At 44.9% G+C, this 26,116-nt stretch overlaps 1 protein-coding gene across 2 annotated transcripts in view; it reads right to left on the bottom strand.

The window, feature by feature from the left end:
- FAF1 (Fas associated factor 1) overlaps positions 1 to 26,116 on the bottom strand; it is a 1,413,415-nt gene that overhangs the window by 177,074 nt on the left and 1,210,225 nt on the right. For both annotated transcript variants that reach the window (XM_069232690.1, XM_069232691.1), the window contains exon 16: positions 18,548 to 18,628. In XM_069232690.1, the coding sequence (XP_069088791.1) occupies positions 18,548 to 18,628 (81 nt within the window). The remainder of the gene's footprint in view (positions 1 to 18,547; positions 18,629 to 26,116) is intronic.

Below are 26,116 nucleotides of genomic sequence, written 5' to 3'. Positions count from 1 at the left end.
GTTTATGTATTTGTATAAAGGGTTCTTGAATAGTAAATGCTTGTATCTCACTTACTCTTCTAAGTGATGTGATAGCTATTAGAAAGGCTACTTTCCAAGTCAAGTATTGCATTTCACAAGAGTGCATGGGTTCGAATGGTGGTCCCATGAGTCGTGTTAATACAATATTAAGGTTCCACAAAGGTACTGGTGGTGTCCTTGGGGGTATGATTCTTTTTAGTCCCTCCATAAATGCTTTAATGACTGGGATTCTAAAAAGCGATGTTGTATGCGTAATCTTCAGATAGGTAGATATTGCAGTGAGATGTATTTTAATGGAAGAGAATGCTAGATTAGACTTCTGTAAGTGTAATAAGTAGCTTACAATGTCCTTTGTGGAGGCATGTAGTGGTTGAATGTGATTAGTGTGGCAGTAGCAAACAAATCTTTTCCATTTGTTTGCGTAACAATGTCTTGTTGTAGGTTTTCTAGCTTGTTTAATGACCTCCATACACTCTTGTGTAAGATTTAGATGTCCGAATTCTAAGACTTCAGAAGCCAGATTGCTAAATTGAGGGATGCTGGATTGGGGTGTCTGATCTGTTGTTTGTGTTGTGTTAAGAGATCTGGTATGTTTAGTAATTTGATGTGAGGTACTACTGATAAGTCCAACAGTGTTGTGTACCACGGTTGGCGAGCCCAGGTTGGTGCTATGAGTATTAGTTTGAGTTTGTTTTGACTTAGTTTGTTGACCAGATAAGGAATGAGTGGGAGAGGGGGAAAAGCGTAAGCAAATATCCCTGACCAACTGATGTTTGGTGTTCCCCAGCGGAGGAAGTGATCCTGTAGGATCTGGGGATTAATTTCCCATACGTGAGTTTGCTGGTGACCTCGACTGAGATTGTCGGCTAACTGGTTCTGAATGCCTGGTATGTATTGTGCTATCAGGCGAATGTGATTGTGAATTGCCCAATGCCAAATCTTTTGTGCTAAGAGACACAGTTGTGACGAGTGTGTCCCCCCTTGTTTGTTGAGATAATACATTGTTGTCATGTTGTCTGTTTTGACAAGAATGTGTTTGCGGGCTACCAGTGGTTGAAATGCTTTTAATGCTAGAAACACTGCTAGCAGTTCCAAATGATTTATGTGAAGTTGTTTTTGTTGATAGTCCCATTGACCCTGTATGCTGTGCTTGTTGAGGTGTGCTCCCCACCCTATCATGGAAGCATCTGTTGTGATAACAGCTTGAGGCACTGTGTCTTGGAATGGCCACCCTTTGTTTAAATTTATAGGGTTCAACCATTGAAGCGGGAAGTGTGTTTGGCAGTCTATCAACACTAGATCTTGAAGTTGACCCTGTGCTTGTGTCCATTGTTTTGCAAGGCACTGTTGTAAGGGCTGCATGTGTAATCTTGCATTTGGGACAATGGCTATGCATTAAGACATCATGCCTAGAAGTCTCATTACAAACCTTACTGGGTAGTGTTGGTTTGACTGTATGCTTGATGTTATATTTTGGAACGCTTGGACCCTTTGTGGGCTTGGAGTGGCAATTGCCTTTTGTGTGTTGAGTGTTGCTCCCAAGTATTGTTGTATTTGGGATGGTTGCAGATGTGATTTCTGGTAATTTATAGAGAACCCTTGTTTGTGTAGAGTTTCTATGACGTGGAGAAGACACTGTTGTTGAGTGTTGGTTTTTATTAGCCAGTCGTCTAAATATGGGAATACGTGCATGTGCTGTCTCCTTATGTGAGCGGCTACTACTGCTAGGCATTTTGTGAATACCCTTGGGGCCGTTGTTATCCCGAATGGTAACACTTTGAATTGATAGTGTACGCTGTGTATTACAAACCTTAAGTATTTTCTGTGAGAGGGATGGTTGGGTATGTGAAAATACGCATCCTTGAGATCCAATGTTGACATGTAGTCCTCCTTTTTTAGTAAGGGAACCACGTCTTGAAGTGTTACCATGTGGAAGTGGTCTGATTTGCTGAAGAGATTCAGTGTTCTGAGATCTAAGATAGGTCTTAACTTTTTGTCCTTTTTTGGAATTAGGAAATATAGTGAGTAGACGCCTGTTCCTTTCTGATGGTTGGGTACTAGCTCTATTGCTTGTTTTTGTAATAGTGCTTGTACTTCTATTTGTAATAGGTCTAAGTGTTGTTTGCACAGATTGTGTGCTCTTGGTGGCACATCTGGTGGGAAATTTGTGAATTCTATGCAATAACCATGTTGGATAATGGCTAGGACCCATGCGTCTGTGGTAATGTGTGTCCAGTTTTGATAGTATGCGGTCAGTCTCCCCCCCACTGGTGATAAGTGTTGGGGTTTTGTGACATTGAAGTCACTGTTTGGTCTGGCTTGTTTTGGGTGTCTTGAACTTTCCCCTTCCTCTTGGGAATTGTCCTCCTCTATAGGAACCACAAAACCCTTCCCTGTGGTATTGTGCCTGATAGGTGGGTCTGGTTTGAGAGGTGGACGGCTCTGGTGTTTGCATTCGAAAACCTCCTCTGAATTGTGGCTTTCTAAATGTGCCTCTGACTTGTGGGGAGTAGAGCGCGCCAATGGCTTTGGCCGTGTCTGTGTCTTTTTTTAACTTTTCAATTGCTGTGTCCACTTCCGGCCCAAACAATTGTTCTTGGTTAAATGGCATGTTCAACACCGCTTGTTGGATTTCTGGCTTGAATCCAGAGCTTCTTAACCATGCATGCCTGTGAATGGTTACCGCAGTGTTGACCGTTCGTGCTGCCGTGTCTTCAGAGTCTAGTGCGGACCTTATTTGGTTGTTGGATATTGCCTGTCCTTCTTCCACAACCTGCTGGGCACGTTTTTGGTGTTCTTTGGGCAAGTGTTGTATAATGTGTTGCATCTCGTCCCAGTGTGCCCTGTCGTAGCGAGCAAGCAGGGCTTGCGAATTAGCGATCCGCCATTGATTGGCTGCCTGTGCTGCCACTCATTTGCCTGCTGCGTCAAACTTTCTGCTCTCCTTGTCAGGCGGTGGAGCGTCTCCTGACGATTGAGAGTTTGCTTGCTTTCTTGCTGCTCCTACAACCACCGAGTCCGGTGTAAGTTGTTTTGTTATGAACACAGGATCCGTTGGGGGAGGCTTGTACTTCTTCTCCACCCTAGGCGTGATAGCCCTTCCTTTAACTGGCTCCTGGAATACTTGTTTTGCATGTTTGAGCATACCCGGGAGCATTGGCAGACTCTGGTAGGAAGTGTGGGTGGATACCAAGGTGTTGAACAGGAAATCCTCCTCTATTGGCTCAGAATGCATTGCTACGTTGTGGAACGTAGCTGCCCTGGATAGTACCTGCGTATATGTAGTACTGTCCTCTGGAGGTGACGGCTTTGTTGGATAACAATCCGGACTGTTATCCGATACTGGTGCATCATATAAGTCCCATGCATCAGGATCATCCTGTGTCATCCCTGAGACAGTTGTGGTAAGTGTGGTGGGGAAGGTTGTGGTGAAAACCTTGGTGGTGGGGATTTTTCTCTAGCCACTTTCGCCTTCGGCTGCATTTCTGTCTCCTGAAATGCCAGTTTTCTTTTAGTCTTGATTGGAGGGAGAGTTTGTATTTTTCCAGTCTCTTTCTGGATATGCAACCTCCTTTGTATATGGTCCGGTTCGTCCATACTTATTTCCTGTTCAAACCTATGTCTTTCCTTCATTTGGCTGGAAAGTCCTTGCTCTTCTGTGTAAGAGCTTATTTTCGGCTCCGAAGCCGCTTTTTTCGGTACCGATGTTTCAGAAAATGTCTTTTTCGGTTCCGATGATATTTTTCTCACTTTGGGTGAGTCGAACTCTCGGTGTCGAGATCGTTCGGTGCCGAATCTCAACTGGAGTCGGAAGTCTTCGGCAAATCTCTGGCCTTTTTCGGTGCCGATGTTTGGTCACCTTCTTTTCGATGGGTTAAGCCATGGCCTGCTGGCGGTGGCGTCCCCTTGGCCTTAAAGATCTTTGTGTGAGTTTTGGACAGGGCAGGTTTACTCACTGTTCGCTGCACCGTCGAGGTTAGGTCACTTTCGGATTTGTCCGAGTCCGATCCCTGGATGGAAATTCTTTACTCCTCTCCGACGTCGAGTTGCTCTCTCGGTGTCGACGCCATTTGCAGTCTTCTCGCTCGTCGATCATGTAGGGTCTTTTTAGATCGAAACGCTCGACAAGCCTCGCAAGTATCCTCCCTGTGTTCTGGTGATAAACACAGATTAGTAGACCAGGTGCTGGTCTGTATAGGGATACTTCGAATGGCACTTCGGACAGAAGCGGAAGGGGGTCCGGTCCATTAGTCTTCGACAATGGATGTGGTCGGGCCGACCAGGCCCTGCTGAAGAACGGAAGCCCCGAAGGGCCGCCGGAGCGCTTCTGCTGTCGGTACCGATACAATAACACTAACCCGGTACCGAACGAGAACAATACCATCGAATTTTCAATATTTAGCTAAATTTCCCGATTCGAAATACGGAGCGAGGAGGAACACGTCCGAACCCGATGGCGGAAAGAAAACAATCTAAGCTGGAGTAGACGCCCATGCGCAATTGAGCCGAAAGGGAGGAGCCCCTCGGTCTTGTGACTCGAAAAGACTTCTTCGAAGAAAAACAACTTGTAACACTCCGAGCCCAACACTAGATGGCAGGATAATGCACAGCATGTGTATCTGCAGCTACACATGCCACTGAACATATATATATATATATGTATATATATATATATATATATATATGTGAAAAAGTTGGTAGTTAAATGTTTAATTTTACAATATCCTTTGACATTCAAAGGTCAAGCATCAAAGAGCCGTGTCTTCATCAGCATGTTAGTAGCAGAATAACATATGTGAATAAACATAACTTCCATGAAAGAGAATGATTTTTCCCAGGTGCCCCATGTTTATTGTATGATTGTTGTGAATTGGGATAATTATAACTTTTTTATATAGTGCTTAATACCTCAGCTTGATGCTTCATGGGAGTGTAAATAACCTGCTTACTAGCAGTCTTTATTGCGAGTTAGGATTGCTAGTATTAAAACATGGACCTGCAGGGCACAAAGATGTAGGTGGTGGAGCTCAATTTACTGAGCTACCTAAACATCTGATGGGCTAAAGAGAGTAAGATCAATATCCCCTTTTCATGGAGTATGGCTCACCATACTTTTAGACCTAAACAGACATAACTGTTGTCTAAAAGGGTGTACATTGATGGAGTTAGGATCCTACACTTCCTTTTCAGAGTCATCAATTAATCAGACACTGGTCATAGATCTGTTAAGTGAAGAGTTGACTTGTCCTTGGGCTTATGAAATGGGTCCAGATAACAAGCGCCAATGAGCAACACAAAAGCAATAATAGGTGCATAATGACCCCTGAGAGTTTAGAGACTGGTGGCTCTATCTAACTCACCAGATGGCTGAAGAGCAGTCATTACCGCAGGTTTCACAAATGCCTCAAACGTATTCAAGGAAGCTCCATAACATAAGCACTGAAGTGAATGATGAAGCCTGTGACTGAGTCACAAGCTAAGGGTAAGCCAGGAAAAGGATATGGCATAAACACTATATCACTCAGAAGTGCCTCGGAGTTGAAAGGGGCATGAATGGATGGCTCCACAGGTAAAAGTAGTCCATGAAGCAAAGATGCTAGCACAAAACTACTGTTGCTCACAGAGGAAGGAGGCATTGATGGTCTACGGAGCCAGACTCACAAAAAGGCAAAGCTAGGAAAAGGAAATCTGTTACAACCTTCTGATAATCCTTTAGCTGCTACTGTTTTTCCTAACCTAGTGCTCAGGCAATTCCTTGGAGCACTTCATACTTAAGCTTTCAAAATATTTTTCCATTTGATGCTTGACCTTTGAATGTCAAAGGATATTGTAAAATTAAACATTTAACTACATATATATATATATATATATATATATATATATATATATATATATATATATATATATCCTTGTACATGAAGATAAAATTAGTGTTTTTGTTGAGCTCCTTAACTGCACTAGCATTTCATCTGTGGCATGGTAATGGACTTCTCAGTGATAAGAGAAACATGGTTTCCCTGCTCTGTAATTTAACCAGCATGAACATTTTGAGTATGCCATTGATTGCTAGGCATGTTATCCAAAGATGAATGCTTGAAATGATGGGAAGCCAGTGGCAATAATGAAATTCCTGATTTTCACCAACTCACCCCTAAGGCATCTCTTTCTCTGGATTACCTTTGGCATACACGCACGTCCATGCCATACATCCTTTCTGCTCCACATGCTGGGAATTCTACAGGTAGGCAGGGTTTGTGGATTCCCGAGAGGAAGGCATTGGTGGTCTACGGAGCCAGACTCACAAAAAGGCAAAGCTAGGAAAAGGAAATCTGTTACAACCTTCTGATAATCCTCTAGCTGCTAATGTTTTTCCTAACCTAGTGCTCAGCCAATTCCTTGGAGCACTTCATGCTTAAGCTTTCAAAATATTTTTCCACAAAACTAATTCATACATCCTTTCTGACCCACATCCTGTGAATTCTACAGGTAGGCAGGGTTTGTGGACTCCCGAGAGGAAAAAGAGCATAAAGCCAAAATATAGCAAAATGTTGGCTTTTGTGGAAAAATGGAAGAACGTTCTGTGGTATATGTTCTACTTTTTTAATAAACCAAAGTTTTGCTGTGCTAAGATCACCATCTTTCACCTTTCAGGAACAAATTATATATTTCTGAAAAGTGGACAATTCTGCATTGAGCATGTGGTAATTTGTGCAGATCGCTTATAGTTTTCCCAAAGAAACAAATGGTTTTAATTGTAGAAGGATTAAACAAGAAGGAAAAAAAAATTATAGATGACAACTTCATCTGTTATTTTTTTTTTTCCCCCGATGGCCGATTTACAAAAGTAATCTACCACTAAATCCAACCATGCAGTAATTCACGTAGTAAAATCTAATTAATGAAAAATTGAAATTAAGGAAACCTGCATGTTTTTTAAATCTCACCATGATGAACAAGTTACTTATCTTTGGTGGCACCTTATCTGCTAGAGACTAGATCTAGCTGCAAACTCCTTACCTTAGGATTATCCCCAGGCGTCAGACTGGATCCAGAAATATGTTCGCAAGCAGTACACCTGTAAGGCGGTAGATGATGTTGTTAGGCTCTGTGTAGCGTAATTCGCGGTGCCTATATAGATGCTAAGGGCAATGATGTCAGTTTCTTTTCACAACTTTCAATGCCAGGAGCATGGAGTCACGAAGAACACTGAATACTGGTGTGCAAAACTGGGCTCTGAAAGGGTAGAAACCATTCACAGAGCTGGGAGGATGGGTGGGGTCAGTAAGGAATCTGCGACCAGATATAGTCTATCAGATAAGGCGTTACTGATGGTAAGTAAATTGTTCATCTGATAGAGACTTCTAGGAGCAGATTCCTTACTCTAGAATAGATACCCAAGCAATACCACCCCCAGCGGTGGGTCTGCGGACCAGTTTCAGGCTAGAAAGTCATGCAGGACAGAATGGGCAAAATGCCCATCCCGACGTACCCGACTGTCCAGACAGTAGTGTTTCGTAAATATGTGCAGTGAGACCCATGATGCTGCCAGGCATATATCCAGGACTGGAACGCTGCGTGCCAATGCTGTAGTCGCATCTTTGACTCTGGTGGAATGAACTCACAAACAATCAGAGAGTTGCTTCTTGGCCTATGCATAGCAGATCTTTATACAGAGGACAGTCCATCTGGAGATGGTCTGCTTCTGCACAGCCTGTCCTTTTTTTGCTCGGACATATCCCACCAAATTATTGGACGTCCACCATAGACTCTTGGTGCGGTCAAGGTAGAACTATAACACCTTTTCAATCCTGACAGAGGAGTCACTCCTCCTTGGAGGGATACGGCGGACGGTAAAAAGTAGGCAGGGTGATGGATTGGCCTATGTGAAAGGGAGTGACAGCTTTCGGAAGAAAGGAAGCTCTTGTGCTAAGTACCAGTTCGTCTGCATAGATTGTGAGGTAAGGAGGCTTGGATGATAAAGCCTGAAGCTCACTGACTTATCGGGCAGATGTTGCCACCACAAGGAATGCTGTTTTCATGGTAAGCAGCTTGAGAGGACAAACATGGAGCAGCTCAAAAGGAGGGCACAACAGGAATGTCAAAACAAGACTGAGGCCCCACTGAAGCATGATAAAGGGAAAAGGGAACATATGTTGAAAAACCTATTTACAATGGGGGATTTGAAGAGGAATGGCTGATCACGCAACCGAAAAAAAGCAGGGATAGCGGAGAGATAGCCCTTCAGAGTGCCCAGAGCAGAGCTCGGCTGGGCAAGTCAGACAATAAAAAGAAGAACCTAAGAAAGGGGGGCAAAAAGGAGGATCAATTTGTTTTTCTCAACACCATGCCATATGTTTATGCGAACAGCAGGTAATATACCGTCTTGGAGGTGGTACTTCTATCTGCCAAGATAACATCACAGACTTTGAGGGGAAGGTCGAAGGCTGTCAACTGTTGTTGCTCAATCTGACAGAGTTGACTGATTTGGGTAAGGACCATCCCCTACTGCTTGGACGGAAGATCCTCCAAAGGCGGCAGCCTGATCGGAGGATGGATGGCCATGCCGAACCGCTCAGGATACCAAACTCTCCGTGCCCAGTCTGGAGCCACAAGGATGATTTAGACCTCATTGTTCTTGATCTTCTTGAGAACTCTGGGCAGAAGTGGTATGGGAAGAAAGGTATACAGGAGGCCTGAGCTCCACTCAAGACGAAAAGCACCTCAGAGTGAAAGCCGCCTTGGAAGCTCCAGCATGCAAAACTGCTGACATTGTGCATTCTCTGCAGTCGTGAACATATCTAACCACGGCTCTCAATGCTGCTTAAAGAGACTTTGCACTACCTCAAGATGGAGATACCATTCGTGACCCGTTAGGCATTTGCAGCTGAGTTTGTCCACTCGGCTGTTCAGAGAGCTTGCCAGATGTTTAACTACCAAGAATATGCCCTGACATTTCAGCCATGCCCAGAGGCGCAGGGCATCCTGACAATGGCTTTACAACACCTCCCCGCTCTATTTGTTGCAGTATCATATGTCGGTGGTGTTGTCCGTGAACACCTGCAATAGCCTTCTCTTGATCGAGGTTATAAAGGCTTTCAATGGCAATCGGATTGCTCAGTGCTTCAACAGGTTTGTGTTGAGCCTGGATTCTGCCAGAGACCAGAGGCCTCTGATCTCTACCCTTCCCAGGTGGACACCCCATCCCAGGAGTGACACATCTGTCACACTAACAGATCTGGTTGGGGAAGGAAGAGGGGTCTGCCAATGACCAAATTGCAGTTTGTTAGCCACCACTGCAGATCTTTTGCAGCTACCTCCGAGATCTGGACCATATCAGAGAGAGTCCCATGATGCTGCACCCACTGGAACTTCAGGTCCCACTGCAGTCTCTAAATATGCCAGCTGGCATGTTTCACTTGTAGGATGCAGGAGGCTAAGAGGCCCAGCACCCTCAGAGTCAGTCTCATAAAAATCCAGGACAGAGGCTGAAACATCAGTATCATAGCCTGAATATCCAGGACTTGCAGTTCAGGAGGATAAGCCTGAAACTGCACCATTTCCAGAACAGCTCCAATGAAGGGGAGCATCTGGGAGGGAATCAGGTGTGACTTCGGCACATTGAAAGTAAACCCCAGCGAGTGCAAGAGGTTTGCCCTAGTCTGGAGGTGGGAGAAGGCCTGATCTTCGCAAGCTAGCTGCAACCACTGCCATCACCTCGGTGAACACCCAAGGGACACTGGTAAGGCCAAAGGCGAACACAGGGAACAGAACCTGCTTGTGGCTCACCATGAGCACCTGAGGCCAGGCAGGATGTCAATATGAAAGTATGCGTCCTGCAAGTCTAACGCTACCATACAGTCTCAAGGGTCAAGAGCAGACAAGATATGAGCTAGAGTAAGCATCTTGAATTTCTCCTTTTTGAGGAGGAAATTGAGAGGGCGCAGGCCTAGGATAGAACAAAGGCCTCTGTTCTTTTTTGGGCACAAGAAAGTAGCGGGAATATCAACCACAACCTACTTATGGCATTGGCACCCTCGCTATGTTCCTTTGGCCAAGAGAGCCATCACTTCCTGGCAGATAAGGGACAGGTGATCCTCCGCCAGACTGTTGTAAGTTGGGGCATGGGTAGTCACGAAGAGGAGGGAGTAACCCCTTAGGATAATCTGCAAAACCTACCTGCCCAATGTTATGGACGCGAATGGGGCATGTGATGGTGAATTCTGCCGCCAACTGGGAGCCCATGATGAGATAGGAGGGTTTGGAGGCTGCAACTACTGGTGGATAAAAAGGGGTGGACTGACCCGACTGCTGGCAGCCCGACCCAAGGGATCTGTGGGTACTGCGCCCACAGTCACACAAAGGCTGGGGAGCATGTGCAGCACAGTGGCTAGGAGGGTAGAGGTGCGGTATGAGACTCCTTCCGTAGTGACAAAAGGTGGATTGTGGGTAATGAGGGGCAATGCAGTAATCCTGCTGTCCTTAAAATGCTCCTTCGCCGAATCTGCCTTTTCTCAGAAAAGACGGGAGCCATCAAATGGCATGTCCATGAGCGATTCTTGGACATCTCTAGAAACGCCAGTCATCCTCAACAAGTGATGGTGCTTTAAGTCCACTGTCAATGAAACCGCTCTGCCAGTGAGTTGGTGGTATCCAGTCCACATCGTATTCTGGCCTTAGCTGCATCTCTCCCATCGGCAACAGCCTAGAAGAGTATGGCCCGGACCTCCTTCTGGACTGTATGCAACCATATTCCACAGAGCATGTTAATAGAAGTCCAAAAAGCATGCAGTGTTCACAGACCACAGTACCAGACTTGTGGAAGCAAACATCCTAAGGGGTCCTGCCTTTTGGATTCCCTAGCGGTAGGGAATGTGCCAGGATTTACATTGGAAGTAGAGGCTAGTACCACCAAGCTCTCTTGGCTAGGATGTTGGGTGAGGAAGTTTGGGTCCCCTGGAGCAGGCGGTGGTGTCGGGTAATTGTTCTGTTAACAGGAACCTGTGAGCTGAGCTTGGACCATGTCCCAAGAAGGATACCCATGAGTGCTTCACTGAGTAGGAGTAGTAGTTCTGAAGGGGACACTCTCCGTTGCAGGACCACTGTCAAGACATTAGTCTTGTCTGCCACTAAGTACAACTGAAGGTTGAAGACCTCAGCTGCCCTCCTCACCACCATGGCGAATTATGTCCCCTCCTCCTTAGCCACAGTTGGGGGAGAAACAATGCCAGTATCTGGAGAAGTGTCCAGTCCACTGGTTCACCCAGATTCTCACACCACTCCATTGTCTCATATGGCTGGCATTCTCCGGTGCCCAGTGGCCCTTCCCCATCCTCCCTGAGTTCTAGGCCAGAGACATAGGGCTCCGGCTTGGACCTCGAGGCCTGGCTCCAGTTGGCACTGGAATCTGCATTGGTCGACACCATTCTGGCTCCGTTCTGGAGTCGGGGAACAGAATAGGGACAGCGCCAACCAGCACTGTGGAAGATCAACATGGCACGACTGGCATCGGTCCGGAATCAAGAACGGATCCTAGGGGCTTGAGTGGTGCTGAGGCCAGAGCCACTGGCTTGGAACCAGAAGGGGCCTCTCCAGATGCGCACCAGAGGGAATGGGGCATCCAAATTTAAGGTGCATCGATTGGTGAACTCCTTGAGTTTAGTGGGGGTTGCTCTAGCTCCCAGAAACTGGGGAGGAGTGGAGATGGCCCAAGCGCTGGCTCTACCATGGAGCCAGGTCTTGATAAGCAACATTCTCTCATCTCATCAGCTGACGGACACAGTGAAGTGAAAGACCTCTTCAATGACTTCTTGTTGTGACAGGACTTACCCAAGTGACCAGACGACTACTAGTGTGAAAAAAATCAAGGGCTCAGTGACCACTCCTGGGACCTTCCTCTCAACCGGGATCTTGATCATTGCGGCGGCGCATGTCAAGCTGCCAGGAGCTTGAGGGATCGCTCTGTCAAGGCCTTCAGGTTCATGGCACGGCAATCGGCGCAGGCCTGGGTAGTGGTCGAACACTGAGGCACCAAAGGCATACAAGGTGCTGGGGTTCGCCAGCGACATTGAGAGGTGACGTGCCGCAGAGCTTGAAGATGGCCTTATGAGATGACATCTCTGCCACACAGGAAGAAAAACCTCAAAAAGTCGAAAAAAGTTAGTCAAAAATTTACTAGGGGGTAGCTCTTCTCTCGATCTGCAATGACTGGCGCAGATAAAAAAGAAGTGATGTCAGCATACCTGGGTGGCACTTATTTAGGCACCACGAATGTCACTTCTGGCGTGGCCAACAAAGCCACGTGCAGCCAAATGACTCCAACTACCGGCACGCAGGGGTACTGCTCACAAACAGATTTCCGGATCCAGTCCGACATCTGGAATAATTCTAAGGTAAGGAATCTGCAGCTAGACGTCTCTATCAGATGTTGAACTTAGGAATAGTGTATATGTACAACTCTAAATTTAGGGTTACCCATAATATCATGGGACTCAGAAGGCACTTTGCAAAATGCCTTTTTTCTTACACACTGAAACCAACATGGAAATTCAACAGGTAATAACCAATGTTCAACTCTTCTGTATACCCACACTTATCCTGATAAAAAGGCATTCCACCTCTGTGAATGGGCCTATTAGCTGCATAAGTCAAGGGATCACAATGCAACATAGAGATATCAGACATTTTTCTTGCAAACTGACCCACTTTAGCGATGTGGTTAGTTGTGGAATTTCGAGCCAGGTTCGGCTACTGCCCAGAGAAACCTACTAAATGTACACATTTCTGAAAACTACAAAGCAAGAAGAGGGCAGGTCGGTGTGACTGTGGATTCCACAATACTTTTTATCCAGAATGCCATACAAACCTCAAACTATTGCTAAGATCACATATGTCCTCACATTTCGGTGATGAAAATGTCTGGGGAATCTGGGTGATCCATGAAAATCGCACCACCTACTGTTCCTACATTTCTCCTGATACAAATGGTACCCCACTTGCGTTGCCAGATCTATTGCCTGGGAAAGGGAAAGATGAAAACTGTGACCATATGAAGCCAATGTAGTCTTCATATGTTTCCTGCTTTGGTCCACTCTTGCCTTTGATAATTGGCCCAACTACAACACTAGGGTACTGTTTTGATCGAAAGAAGCTTTAGGCACACTGTGTGGTAGGAATTCTGTGTACCCCCACAGATTGCAGAACTATTCCTTACAGAAATGTGAGGGAAAGGCATGATCTTAATCAAAGTTTGAGGTTTTCTGGGAAGTCTGGGTAACAAAATGTTGTAGGATCTACCACAGCCACACAACTCTGCATTCCCTTGGGTGTCTGTTTAAGGAGTTCCCCAGGTTTGTAGGGTTCCCTAATGGCTGTTTACCTAGAGTCTAAATAGTGCAGCCATTTACCGTGGACAGTGAGAGAAAGTTGGGATTGACCTCTCTGCTAGCACTTATATCAGAACTACGCCCAAAAAAAAAAAAAAACATTTTGCTTTCGCTTATCCATGGGGAAAAAGGTTCTCTAGGACTTGAGGAAAAATAAAGACTGATTTTTAGGGGTAGAAGAAAGGCATGGGTAAAGGACAGGTCGGCCATCATCTCATTAAAAAATAAAATAATATACATGGCATCCAGTGGGCTTCTGCCTCCCATTGGGGTAGATGTGGGGTAAATTCTTCAATCTTCTCTCCCAGAGGCACAAAGAGCATTGGGTTTTTAGCGGTGAGTTATTCGTTTATATTTTTTTGTTATTTTTGAATAAACATCCATAGTGTAGTTGTCATTCTGAAAAAGGCCGGAACGGAAGGATGACCACTGGGCCTATTACCGGTTGTGGACACGACTAATGCTGTGCATGGTGAGCTGCTCACCACCTGCCTCGGACACCCCCAATAGACCGGGCGGGTCTATTGGGGGTGTTGGGGCCTCTGGGGAGGCAGAAACACTGCTGGGATGAAAGACGCGGCCCGATGCCTGGGCTGGACACACAATCTCTTTTTTAACCATTTTTCCTTGGTGTCTAATGGGCTTCCTCCCCTCTCCTCAGAAAAGCAGATTAGGGGGTGTGAGAAAACAGGGCTGATTGCAGAGGCCCCATAACTTTTTGCCCCCATTCTCCTCTTATTGCTGGTGTTTTCCTGACTTTGATGGTGCCCTGGGTACTGCTAACCAGTCCCAGGGCCTGTGCTCTGTGTAAAATGGATATGCAAATTAGGCTAATTATAATTGGCTAAGTTAACCTACCTATAAGTCCCTAGTATATGGTAGGGCATGTAGGTTTAGGGACCACAGCATAGGTGGTGCACACCTAGGTGCACTGCTGAGGTGCCCAGTGTCATTTTAAAAGCAAGCCTGCCTTGCTGGCTGCTTTTAAATTAAAGTTATATGCAAATTCGACTTTGGAATTAAAGGTACTTCCAAAGTCTTAAACTACCTTATTTTTACATATAAGTCACCCCTAAGGGGTGCCCTATGTGCCCCTAGGGCTGGGTGCCATGTAACTATAAGCAGGGACTTTATAAAAATAGATTTATAAGCCCTGGTGAGGTAAAAACAGCCAAATTTGTTTTTCCCTCATTGAAGTAAATGGCCTTCATAGGCTAGAATGGGCAGACTTTATTTTAAATTTTAAAGTCTCCTTAAATGTTACATACCAAGAATTTGGTATCAAATTAATTGTTGTAATAAATCCCACAACTTCCAGTTGTTGGATTTAATATAACTTGTTCAGGTAAAAAGTTTAGACTTTACCTAAAAAGTTGCCAATTTCAGCTCTGCATTGTTTTTGCTGCTGTGCTCTGATTGGCCAGCCTGCAGCAGCTTCTGCCAGGCTGCCTTGATGAGGTGTGAAGTGGCCTGGCTTCACACAAAGGAATGTGCTTGGGGGAGAGAATCTCCCCTCAGCAGATGGTGAGGCAGGAAGGGGGAGGGCTGCCAAACTGGTCTTCAAAGGCAGAGAAGGACATCTGGAGCACCCAGCAACACCCCCACATCCTGCAACCCCAGACAATTAGGTGCCCCCTTGATTAGATTAGGAGAGGGGTGTGTTTATGATTTTTAGCCACACCAGTGGGTGGGCTCAGCCAGATGTAACCTCCAAAAATCAGATTCAGCCATGTTGGATTTTTAGAGACTGTTGCCTTTTGGGATGGATTTTTGCCACACTTCCCAGGAAGTGGTCATCACAGGGGGACGACCCTGTACCTGATTGGAGAACCAGGGCCCCCCTGCTTTTCACCCAGGAGCAAGGATAAAACTGGCAGACCTGCCCCCACACCTCAGATCCCCTCCAGAATTCAACAAGAAAGGAACTAAAGAAGAAGGACTGCCCTGCTGGACCCCTGGCCTGCACCTGGACCCTGCACTCAGAAGGACTGCACCAGCTGCACACTTGGGCTTCACCACAAGAAGGACTTTGCCTGGCTTCAACTGGTTCAAGGAGGGACTCCCTGTTTGCTACAGGTGAAAAATTGCTAAACCAGAGTCCCCTGCACCAACTCCTGAAGAAAGCGACCAGCTGACCACTGTCCAGTGGCCAAAAAGGAGTTTGCGCCAGGTGCATTCTGGGAGTTGAAGTCCGCACCCCCCAAGCACCATCACAGAACTTCTGGACCCTTGGGGTGAGCTGTGGACCCCAAAAGAACCTTAAAAGAACATCTGGGTGAAGCCCCAGAAGTTTGGAAAAGATTTGAGAATTTTTGGAAAAAAGCTCCAGAGAGGGACCGACCCGCCGCGGAAATTCTAGCCGGCTTGCCTCAACCGCGACCCGGCCTGACTTCGTGGTTCGTCCCGGTAAAGAAAAACATCCAAAAAAGAGACTAAGTCCGAAGGTAAAAAGTTGACCGGGACCTCCCAGCCATCGTATCCGAGAAGGGCTCCATGGACGTCGGATCAAGATCCAGGTTTACCCCGGTCGAAGGATTTTCATCTAGAAAAAACGACTAAATCCGAAGGTAAAAGTCTCCACCGAGGAAACCCACATCGCGTATCCGGACAAGGGCTCCAGGAGGTCGGATTCAACTGGCAGGTTCGTCCCGGTGAAGAAAAACTTCAAAATAAAGACTAAGTCAGAAGGTAACTTTTTAACCGAGGCCTCCCGCGACCTGTAGCCGAGCAGGGCTCCATCGCGGTCGGCCTGAAAGTTTGACTTTGCCCCGGTCGAGGTGCAACCAGATGACCCGATTGGCGCTTTTTGTTTCTAAGCGCTAGAAAAGTAATAATTCTTTAAAAATTCATATCTCCGGTTCCCCTGAACCGATTTTAATCGTTTTTGTGTCATTTTAAAGATAAAAATATAAACTATATTTATAAATTGGTTTTGGATTTTTAAACTGTTTCCTGTGTTTTATTTAATTACTGTTTTGTGATATTTGAATGGTTTACACTTTGTCTCCTAAGTTAAGCCTTGACGCTCGTTGCCAAGCTACCAAGGGTTGAGCTGGGATTAATTTACTGAGACCTAACTGTACCTAGGTGGAGGTTAGTGGCTTGTTGCTAGGTGTAGGTACCTACCTGCCCTACCAATAACTCATTTTCCAACAGGGGGTAAATCTACCACTTTTAAGGTGGGAGCACAACCAGGGCAGGCTGGCCCCAATGCATTCTTTTTTCACTGTTATTTCCTGACATTTAGGCCCTCATTACAACTTCGGCGGTCTTCACAGAAGACTGCCGAAGCTGTGGGCCCCAGTATACCGCCAGTGCTGGTGGTATTTCTGGCTCCCTATTTGGACTGCCGGCTCGTAAGAGCCGGCGGCAGTGCTGATGTGCAGCGGGTGCAGTAGCACCCGTCGCACATGTCACTGCCCTGCGCGATGGGGCAGTGCGGGGGCCCACAGGGGCACCCCAAGTCCCCCTTACTGCCAGCCTTTCCATGGCGGTGTTTTCCACTGTGGCCAGGCTGGCAGTCGTGGACTCAGCTGCCCTGGGGATTATGACCGCCAGGCGGAAGCTTGGCGGTATAGTGGAGGGGCCCGGGGTATGGCCGTGGCTATTGCGCCACGTCATAATAGCTGGTGGAACACCGCCAGCCTGTTGGCGGTGTTACCGCCGGCCGCCAGGGTAGTAATGAGGCCCTTAGCGTGATTTCTTCCCCCTCCCTCCAGGAATCGCTAAGTGGGTAAATCCCTGAAACACCCCACCCCTTTACTGAGGGTACAAAGACAGTTCAGTTTTTTAAATTGCCCATGCCTTTGTGGCTGCTCCCCCTCCCTGGTATCTAGTGGGGCTATATTCCCAATAAGTGATCCGCTAGGCAGAGGTACAACTGGGAGGGGGACATTATTGCCTTTCAAAAGTACCTCTGCTAGGTAGATTGGTGCTTGTGGGGCTGAAATATGCCCTTAAGCAACATTCAAAGTAAAACCAGTTGACACTAATGGTGGTGTTTTCACTTTCAATCAGTGTGGCAATTAAAAAAATAATTTTAGGACACAATGGAAGCTTTTTCCCTGCACTCCAACAATATTTTGACAGCACCAGAAAGCTTTTGTTAGTGTGCTTGAGAAGCTTTTTGTATCAACCACCCTAGGAAGTAGTGAGCTTGACTTGAATGATGTGTCAGCAAACCAAAGTGGTTATACTTGGATTATAATCATCTGTGATTCTTGGACCATAGTACAGTGAGAGTCTTTCCTTTGATTTCCCATAACAGAGGCAGAAGATTCCGTAGAATCCCTAAATCCAATTAGGAGAAAGTATCTTAATGGAAATTAAATGTCAGGTGCCTTTACTATCGAACTATATAGGAAAATCAGGCCCACGTGACCTAAAAGTGGGCACTTCAGAAGGTCCCAGAATGGAGTTAAAATCCTCCTGGTTGTAACAATGTAACTAAAAGGAATAGTAAGGGTCCTGACCTCATTTTGTGGAGGGGACTCTTCATTTATTTTTGCCCTTTTGTGAGTTCTGAAGCATATTTTCTAATACTGAAGTAAACAGGGCAGCGCATGCTTCACTCAATCTACCTACTAGAGTCTGGGCTGTGCTAGATATGTTTACCAATGGCTGAATATTGTGACTTCTGCAGCAGGTGGGTGGGGTTTGAGGTACATTTTGATCTAAGACTGTTTAGGCAACTCTGTCTAGCTACAGAATTAGGCCATGTGGGAAATGTTTTACCAAACCTGGTGTTAATCAATGAAGGGTCCAAAGAGTTGAACCCATTAGTACCTTCATCTAAGTTAACTGTGCTTTGACTGTTCTTCTCTGAACTGTCTGCTCTGTCAAAATAAACAAATCAACTGGTTTAGTGCCTATGTGTAAATAGATCTGCTCAGCAGAGGCTTCTGTGAAACATATTTCTCAAAATCCTACACACACAGTTAATGTCTGTGTACTGACTAGCCTTCGTAGGTACAAGAAGTTAGAAATACAGGATCAGAAAAAGACCAGAATGTCCAAAGTTTCCTATCATAACAGAACCAACCTTAATCTAACTCACAAAAAACAGGAAGAGACATTTATTTGGTCATGGATGTGTAACTTTTACATGAATTACCCCCAAATCCAAGCTAAATGAATATGCGTACCTTTGCTCTATCAGCTTCAAGTGAGACGCGGTAGGCTTCATCTTGTTCCCTTTTAACTTTTTCTCTAGCGTCACGTTCATCCTAAAGCAAAAATAATAATAATCTTTAACATATCCCTTGAAATAATTAACTAATATTAAAATATACATTCATATAATAGCCATTAGTTAGCTTAAACATATTATATCAGAAGTTAATGAGGCACTGAGGATAAATCAGTTGTAATTGTGGGGTGTTAAATGAGATAATGAGTACTTTCTTTAAAATTAGCTTCCACAAAAAAACCCAGCTATTCATAGACCGCAATGTGGCAAAGCATCTCTACAAGACAGGAACATGCATAATACCAAACTAATATGAAATAGAGAACTTAAAGTTCCAGTTCATAAAATAATAACTGTGTTAAATATTACAGAAGTAAAAAGAAACCACTGTGTTCCATTACAGATCGCACAGGCTTCAATTTCAGGTTTAGTCCAATTGCTCCCTTGTCCTCCCACTGGCATTAGGTCATATTTGTAAATTAAGATGAGGACAAATCTGCAAGGCACATTTTACCTCACAAATGTTCAACCTACTTTATGCCAATCTTACTCTTTGGATTACTACAAATTCCTTAAGTTATTTGTTGATAGTTGAAGCTGTATCTGTTTTATAATGACAAACTGGAATCTATGACCTTTCCTATGACTGTTACCAAGTCAGCTTTAAATGCAAATTTCTGGCTCACCAGACACCCACCAAATAGCCTGCAAAACTTGAGTTTCTACACTGTGGCAATAGAGTATACAAGAGAGAATACAACAGAGTATGCAAATGATTATCTCCACGCAGTGCTTCGTGGGCCATTAGTAAATACTCAAAGGATTATGGGGGAAAGGATCAGGATCTACCAACATCATGGCCATTTGTTAGGATCTGACTGGAAGTCTGTGTCTACAAGAGATCTTAGGCTACCCCAAAAGTGGAAGGTCCACTGTTCATAATGCAAGCGGTCAGACCAGCAGGCCTAACAGCCAATACAAAAGGGGACAGGGGTTTCTGATATATTGACCTATGCGATGTTTTCCTGACTTTTTCCTGACGCAATTGTTCTTCACCTCCAGAACTGTGATAAGCTAAATATTGGAAGAAAGTTAGTAGCACCACTGAAGTACAAGTTACTTACCTCCGGTAATGATATACTTGGTAGAGACATATTCTAGTTGCAGATTCCTTACCTTTTGAATTCCCCCTGGCGTCAGAATGGATGCAGAGACCTTTGCTTCGAGCAGTACCTCTGCGTGCTGTCAGGTGGCGTAGGTCGACTCCGCACGCGTCATGTTCGCCGTGATGATGTCGCAGTCACATATAGACGCCACCCCGGCGCGCTGACATCAGTTTCTTTTAACGACTTTCCACGCCAGAAGCGCGGAGCCATGAAGAACACCGATAGTGGTGCGCCATAGCCAGGGCCCTTTAAGCAAAGTTCCTGCCCCTAGAAATCAGCTCGCAGAGCAGGAAGGATGGGCGGGTTGGTAAGGAATCTGCAACTAGAATAGGTCTTTACCAGATATATATCGTTACCAAAGGATAAGTAACTTATACATCTGATAGAGAATTCTAGTTGCAGATTCCTTACCTTTTGAATAGATACCCGAGTAATACCATCCACGGAAGTGGGTTGCGAACCAAGATCACACCAGGAAATCCCGTAGGGCCGAACGACCAAAGTAGCCATCCCTACAGACCTGACTGTCCAGGCAGTAGTGGTTGGTGAACGTGTGCAGAGATGCCCACGTGGCTGCCTGACAGATATCCAGGTCTGGAACGCCTCGTGCTAACGCTGTGGTACCTGCAGTTGCTCTAGTTGAGTGAGCTCGCAAACACTCAGGGGGTTGCTTCTTTCCCAAAGCGTAGCACATTTAGATGCATAGGAGGACCCATCGTGAAACGGTTCTCTTTTGCACCGCCTTCCCTTTCCTCACTCCCACATATCCCACAAAGAGTTGATCGTCCACCCAAAAATCTTTAGTACGATCAAGGTAGAACACCAACGCTCCTTTTGGGTCCAGGTGGTGGAGTCTCTCTCCCTCATGTGAGGGATGTGAGGGATGTGAGGGATGTGGGGGTGGGTTAAAAGTAGGCAAGGTGATGGATTGATCTATAGGGAAGAGGGTTACCACTTTAGGGAGAAAAGAAGCCCTGGTGTGAAGTACCACTTTGTCAGGATGTACTGTCATAAAAGGTGGTTTAGATGACTAAGCTTGGAGCTCACTTACCATGCCAACCAAGAAGGCAGTCTTGATGGTTAGGAGCCGTAAAGGGCAGCTATGAAGCAGCTCGAATGGAGTGCACATCAGGTATGTGAGGATTAAATTTAAATCCCATTGTGGCAAGATAAATGGGATAGGTGGGAAGAGATGTGTGAGGCTTTTGAGAAACCTCCCTACAATGGGAGATGTGAATAAAGAAGGTTGGTCAGGTAGTCTCAAGAAGGCAGAGATAGCAGAAAGATAGCCCTGTTGGGCAAGAGAAAACAAAGAGCAGAACTTCAGCAGGAGGTGCAGAGAGAGGATCGACAGATTTGTCAATACACCATGCCACAAATCTTTTCCAACGACAGGCGTATACCGTTTTGGTGGAGGAATGCCTGGCTGCCAAGATGACATTACAGACTTCGGGTGGAAGGTCAAAAACCGTCAACTGTCACCACTCAATCTCCATGCAAGGAGGCAGAGGGTGGACAGGTCTGGGTTGATGACCCTCCCCTGCTGCTGCGACAGAAGAGCCTCCTGAATAGGCAGTCTGATCGGAGTTGCTATGGCCATGCTCAACAGCTCGGGATACCAGACTCTTCGTGCCTAGTCCGGAGCCACCAGAATAACTTGGGCCCGGTCTTGCCTGATCTTCAGAACTCTGAGCAGAAGTGGTGCAGGAACTCAAATTAGGTAGGGGGCCTTGGCTGAAGTGCCTCTGGACCTTCAATTATTTTATAAAAAGGCTTTGTTCCTCTAAACAAGGCTGCCCTTAAACTTGACACTCACCTCAAAATTCCGACGATAGCCAGGTTGACATGTCCAAGTGTAACATCAATCTTGAATCGTATGCCGAGAATAAGAGTTCAATCAAGAGGGCCTTCAGTTCAATTACTTTCTTGATCACTTCTCTCTCTCATGAACAATAATTTCAGCTCCCTCAAACCACCTGAACATCATGCCAGAACTTCTGCCTTGTCAGATAAACATGGTGACAAATGTCCTAGCCTGCTGATTTGAGCCTTTGGAATTTGAGTTCACCAAATTCTGCATGGCTAAAATAAGACATTTTGGGGGTTATTACAACTTTGGAGGAGGTGTTAATCCGTCCCAAAAGTGACTGTAAAGTGACGGATATACCACCAGCCGTATTATGAGTTCCATAGGATATAATGGACTCGTAATACGGCTGGTGGTATATCCGTCACTTTACCGTCACTTTTGGGACGGATTAACACCTCCTCCAAAGTTGTAATAACCCCCTGTGTCTCTGGAAAAGGAGTACAACAAAGGTATGTCCAAGGCAACAAGTCATCAACCAAAAAGGGTGGCCAGAAAGTCGCATTCTGTGCATCTTCGCAGGAAGAGCACCAATTCTAAGGAGAACGTGGGTCCACCCTACTTGCTTACCCAACAGCCTTGACTTCCAGACAAACTCAGAACTTGAAGGTTTTACACGCCTAGCCCCAGAGACCTGGCAGAAACACAATACTCACCTTCAGCACCAGTTGTTCTGGTGGGCACTTGACCATCCAAATCCATGGATAAAAGTACCTGTGCGAAGGAAGGCATTTTTAATTTATCCTCCTTAAGGAGGGTATTCAAAACACAAATGCCCCGAATAGGACAGAGGCCACCTTATTTCTTGGGAGCAACAACAGTAATAGCATCCATACTAGTGGCGTAACAATAGCCTCTGCAGCTCCCGCGGTGCGTGGGGCCCCCTTGAGCTAGGCGGCCTGTGCACAGGTCACTGGCCTGAGAGCTCCTAACTAGGTCTGGAGCGTGGGGGAGGGGCCGGCTTTAGGGCAGCATGACCGGTGGAATGACTTTGGTTCAGGCACTGTGTTTAAAAATAACTTATGGTTTTAAAAGTACGTAAACTTGCTTGTGCATCCAGCAGGTTTCAGGCAACAATAAAAATTTCAATATAACTCTGGTGATGAATGTTACTGCTGGTAAGAGATCCGAATTTTGTCTAGTGGCAGTTTTTACTCATCCTAAAGTAGTGCAGAAAGATAATTTGCCTGCTGCAAAGAACATGTACCATGCAGATCACAAAACTGTAGTGAACTATGAGTAGCGCTTCAAAAAAGAAAAAAGAAATGTGTGTCAGAGAGGGGCTATGGAGAGGTGTTGGAGAGTGGTAGAGAAGGAATTCGTGGAGAAGGTCATGGGGTGGGAATGCCAAAAAAAAACGGACCACCAGGCGCTACCAACGCTAAGGCCGCCTCTGCGTGGGTGGGCCCACTTCAAGTATTTTGCAGGAGGGGCCCCCCCTAAAGTTTCATTACGCTCTGATCCCTACCTAATAGTATTCTTTGGAGCAATTCCATGCAACAGCCTTCTGAAGCAGTATGCAGGCATGGTCATCTGAATGAGGGAATATGAGGCAGCAAATCTTGGAAGGGAAGGACATAGGAACCAATGGTAAAAGGTGATGGACTGGCAGCATTCCATGTGAAAAGACACCCTACACCCTACATTTCTGGTCCCTTAATATAACTCCGTAAAAAAATTGTCCAGAGATTTTCATTTTTGATTTGTCTTTTTGGATCATTAGAGAAGCAATTTAGCTTGGGTAGACATTGCTAATCTAGGCCGATTTTTTCTGCATAACATTCTTAAAAATGGCAGATGTGTTGCAGTGATGATGTAATATTTCAGGAACCGTGAGACCTATATTCTTTTGATGTCAAAACATAGGTTTTGGGAGTCAAGTAGTCCTATAGAGCTAACCAATAACTCCTCTGAACAACCCTTCCGCCATTTTAAAAAATGGCAGCTCTATAGCAATGTGTTTTAGCCATCATACTGGTAATTTTTTTGAATATTGTTTTTGTTTCAGGTTTGCCGTTGATTGAAATTGGTAAACAGGAGGAAAGCAGGTGATAGCAGAGAATATTTACCTCCTGATAGAGAGTGGCTAACCACAAAATCTAAGGACTTCTTCTCAAAGAAAAATGTGTCACATCCCAAACTAATCCAAAAGAAAAGCCAACATCAACTGCGGCTGGAGAGAAGACAGTTCAAGATGCTGCAGAAATATGGCAGGCCGAAGCTCACAAAAGATTGGAACTGATGGATGAAGAGGATGAAATATTTTATCATTGTAACAAGTGCTTCAAGTCGTATACAGTGGAAAAAAACCTGGAAAAAATGTGTCAAAAATAGCACAAACCAATTACTCACAACAAGAATCTGAGTCTTCTGAGAAAGCGTTGACAACCAAACCCAGTGCCCATCCACTTACCACCTCGTCCACCTCCAACAATCTTCAATGTGTTATCTGTGGGTTAGCCACAACAAGGGCCAAAGGACTGACAAAAGAACAAAGTACTGAGTTTGTGAGTCTCAAAGGGCAAACATGTTTTTATCTGCAACTAGTTTCTTCCAAGAATTCGTTTTCAGACGAGTAGATGATCTAAACAGCGAGGTGAATGTATTTGCAGTGGATCTGTATGCCCACCCAAACTGCATGTGTGCATACATTCAAAAATACAAATGTATGAGCTCCCAGCAGCAACGTAACCACCAGCCTTCATTTACGTTTGCACTCTTTGAAAAAGCTAATTACGTTTTAAAGTCACTCTTGAGTGCTGGCTATGGGATTAGAGAAATAGATCAGAGAAATAATGGTCAACACTGATGAAACTGTATTGATCCATAATAATGAAATTAAGATTTTTCTGGTGAGAATGTACAATGACAATTTGTTTATGTCAGTAAAAAATTAGCCACTTATGGTGTTCTCAGCTTATTTGACTTGTGAAGTCCTAGCTGCCAAAAGAAGATTACAAGATGCAGTAAAATCAGCAGGAACTATTTTAAGAAATGTCCCGAAAGATTTTGATTTTGGACTTAATGACATAATTTTTGATACTCCAGAGTTACCCAAATCATTGGGGTCAACAAGAATGCCTGATATTGTCTTTATATTTTTATACATCATTGTCTAATATCAGCAAAGCAAAACTGTTACAAACTAAAGTTCTTGAGTTCGGAACAGAAGCCGACAATTTTGATGATGGTTTTGAAGATATAAGCAAAGAAGAGGAAGACAATCCCATGAACCGACAAGCTTATGCTTTGCAAATGTACTGTCTTCTTCAAATCATTTTTTATGAATTGCATCACGGCAAAAAGAAAACATCGCTGAACCTGATCACTGTCCACGCAATCTATGACAAGTACAAAAGTAGAGAGAAAGAAGCCGACCACAATGATGATAGCTTTGAAGATAAAGGCGAAGAAGTGGAATACAATTCCATGAACCGACAGGCTTATGCTGTGCAAATGTACTGTTTTTTCCAAGTCATGTTTTATTAATTACATCACGGCATAAAGAAAACTCCACTACACATGATGACTGACCACGCAATCTATGGGAAGTGCAATAGTAGAGAGCTAATCATTTATATGAATAGGATTGGTGTATCAACAAGTTATAATGACATAGTACGGAGCAGGAACTTGTTAGCAGATCATGCTGTAAAAGTTTGTGAATCCAGCAGGACACCACTTATAAGTCACTTTACCACAAAAGGATTTACAATTGCTGCTCTTGATAATTTAGATTTTAAAGACAGCTCTTCTTTGTCTGGAACATCCAGCACACGATACTCCCATGGTGCTTTTTCAAGACGGTACCAATAAAGTAGTTCCTGGAAAACAAGCTCTGTCAGCTGTAGGCACAAACAAATTAAGCTGAAAACTTATAAACCAACTGCTTTGCCAATGTGTGCAAAATCACTACAAGCCATAAACACGTCCCAGTCTACCAGAAAGTTTCAAAGTGGCTATGGTCATGGATCTTTGTCTAGCTGATGCTGCGGTCCGCAAATCTGATTTAACTTAATTAATCATATCGCTTATTCAGTGCGAACCAAAGGATAAAGAAAAGCCAGTTGCTCCGTGGGCTGGACTTCATACTCTGATCTCAGAGAATACCTTCCTACTGAACAAGATTGGGTTTTTACCAGTTATACCATCGCCATTCACAAACTATGCAATGGAATACGCAGCTCTAAAACATTTCCAAAATGTGCATGCTCAGCTTGAAGACCAGCCTATCCTGCCAATTTTCTGCGATGAAGGAGTTTTCCATACTGTAGCTGTATAAGAAATCTAGTAGAATTTGAAGATCTTTATCCAATGATGGGTGTTTTCTACATGACAAAAGTTGTGTTGCCGTGTGCAGGAAGTTATCTTAGTGGATGTGGCATAGACAATTTACTTATCGAGGCTGAAATCTTTGGAAGCAAAACTGTCCTGTCAGTATTGAGAGGAACTCATTATGTTTGTTTGTTCCAAGGAATGCTGATCATATCTG

The sequence above is a fragment of the Pleurodeles waltl genome, chromosome 4_2, assembly GCF_031143425.1.
Source record: "Pleurodeles waltl isolate 20211129_DDA chromosome 4_2, aPleWal1.hap1.20221129, whole genome shotgun sequence".
NCBI classification, from domain to species: Eukaryota; Metazoa; Chordata; class Amphibia; order Caudata; family Salamandridae; genus Pleurodeles; species Pleurodeles waltl.
The sequence above is the reverse complement of the archived record's forward strand: the minus strand, read 5'-3'. Positions and strand labels throughout refer to the sequence as shown.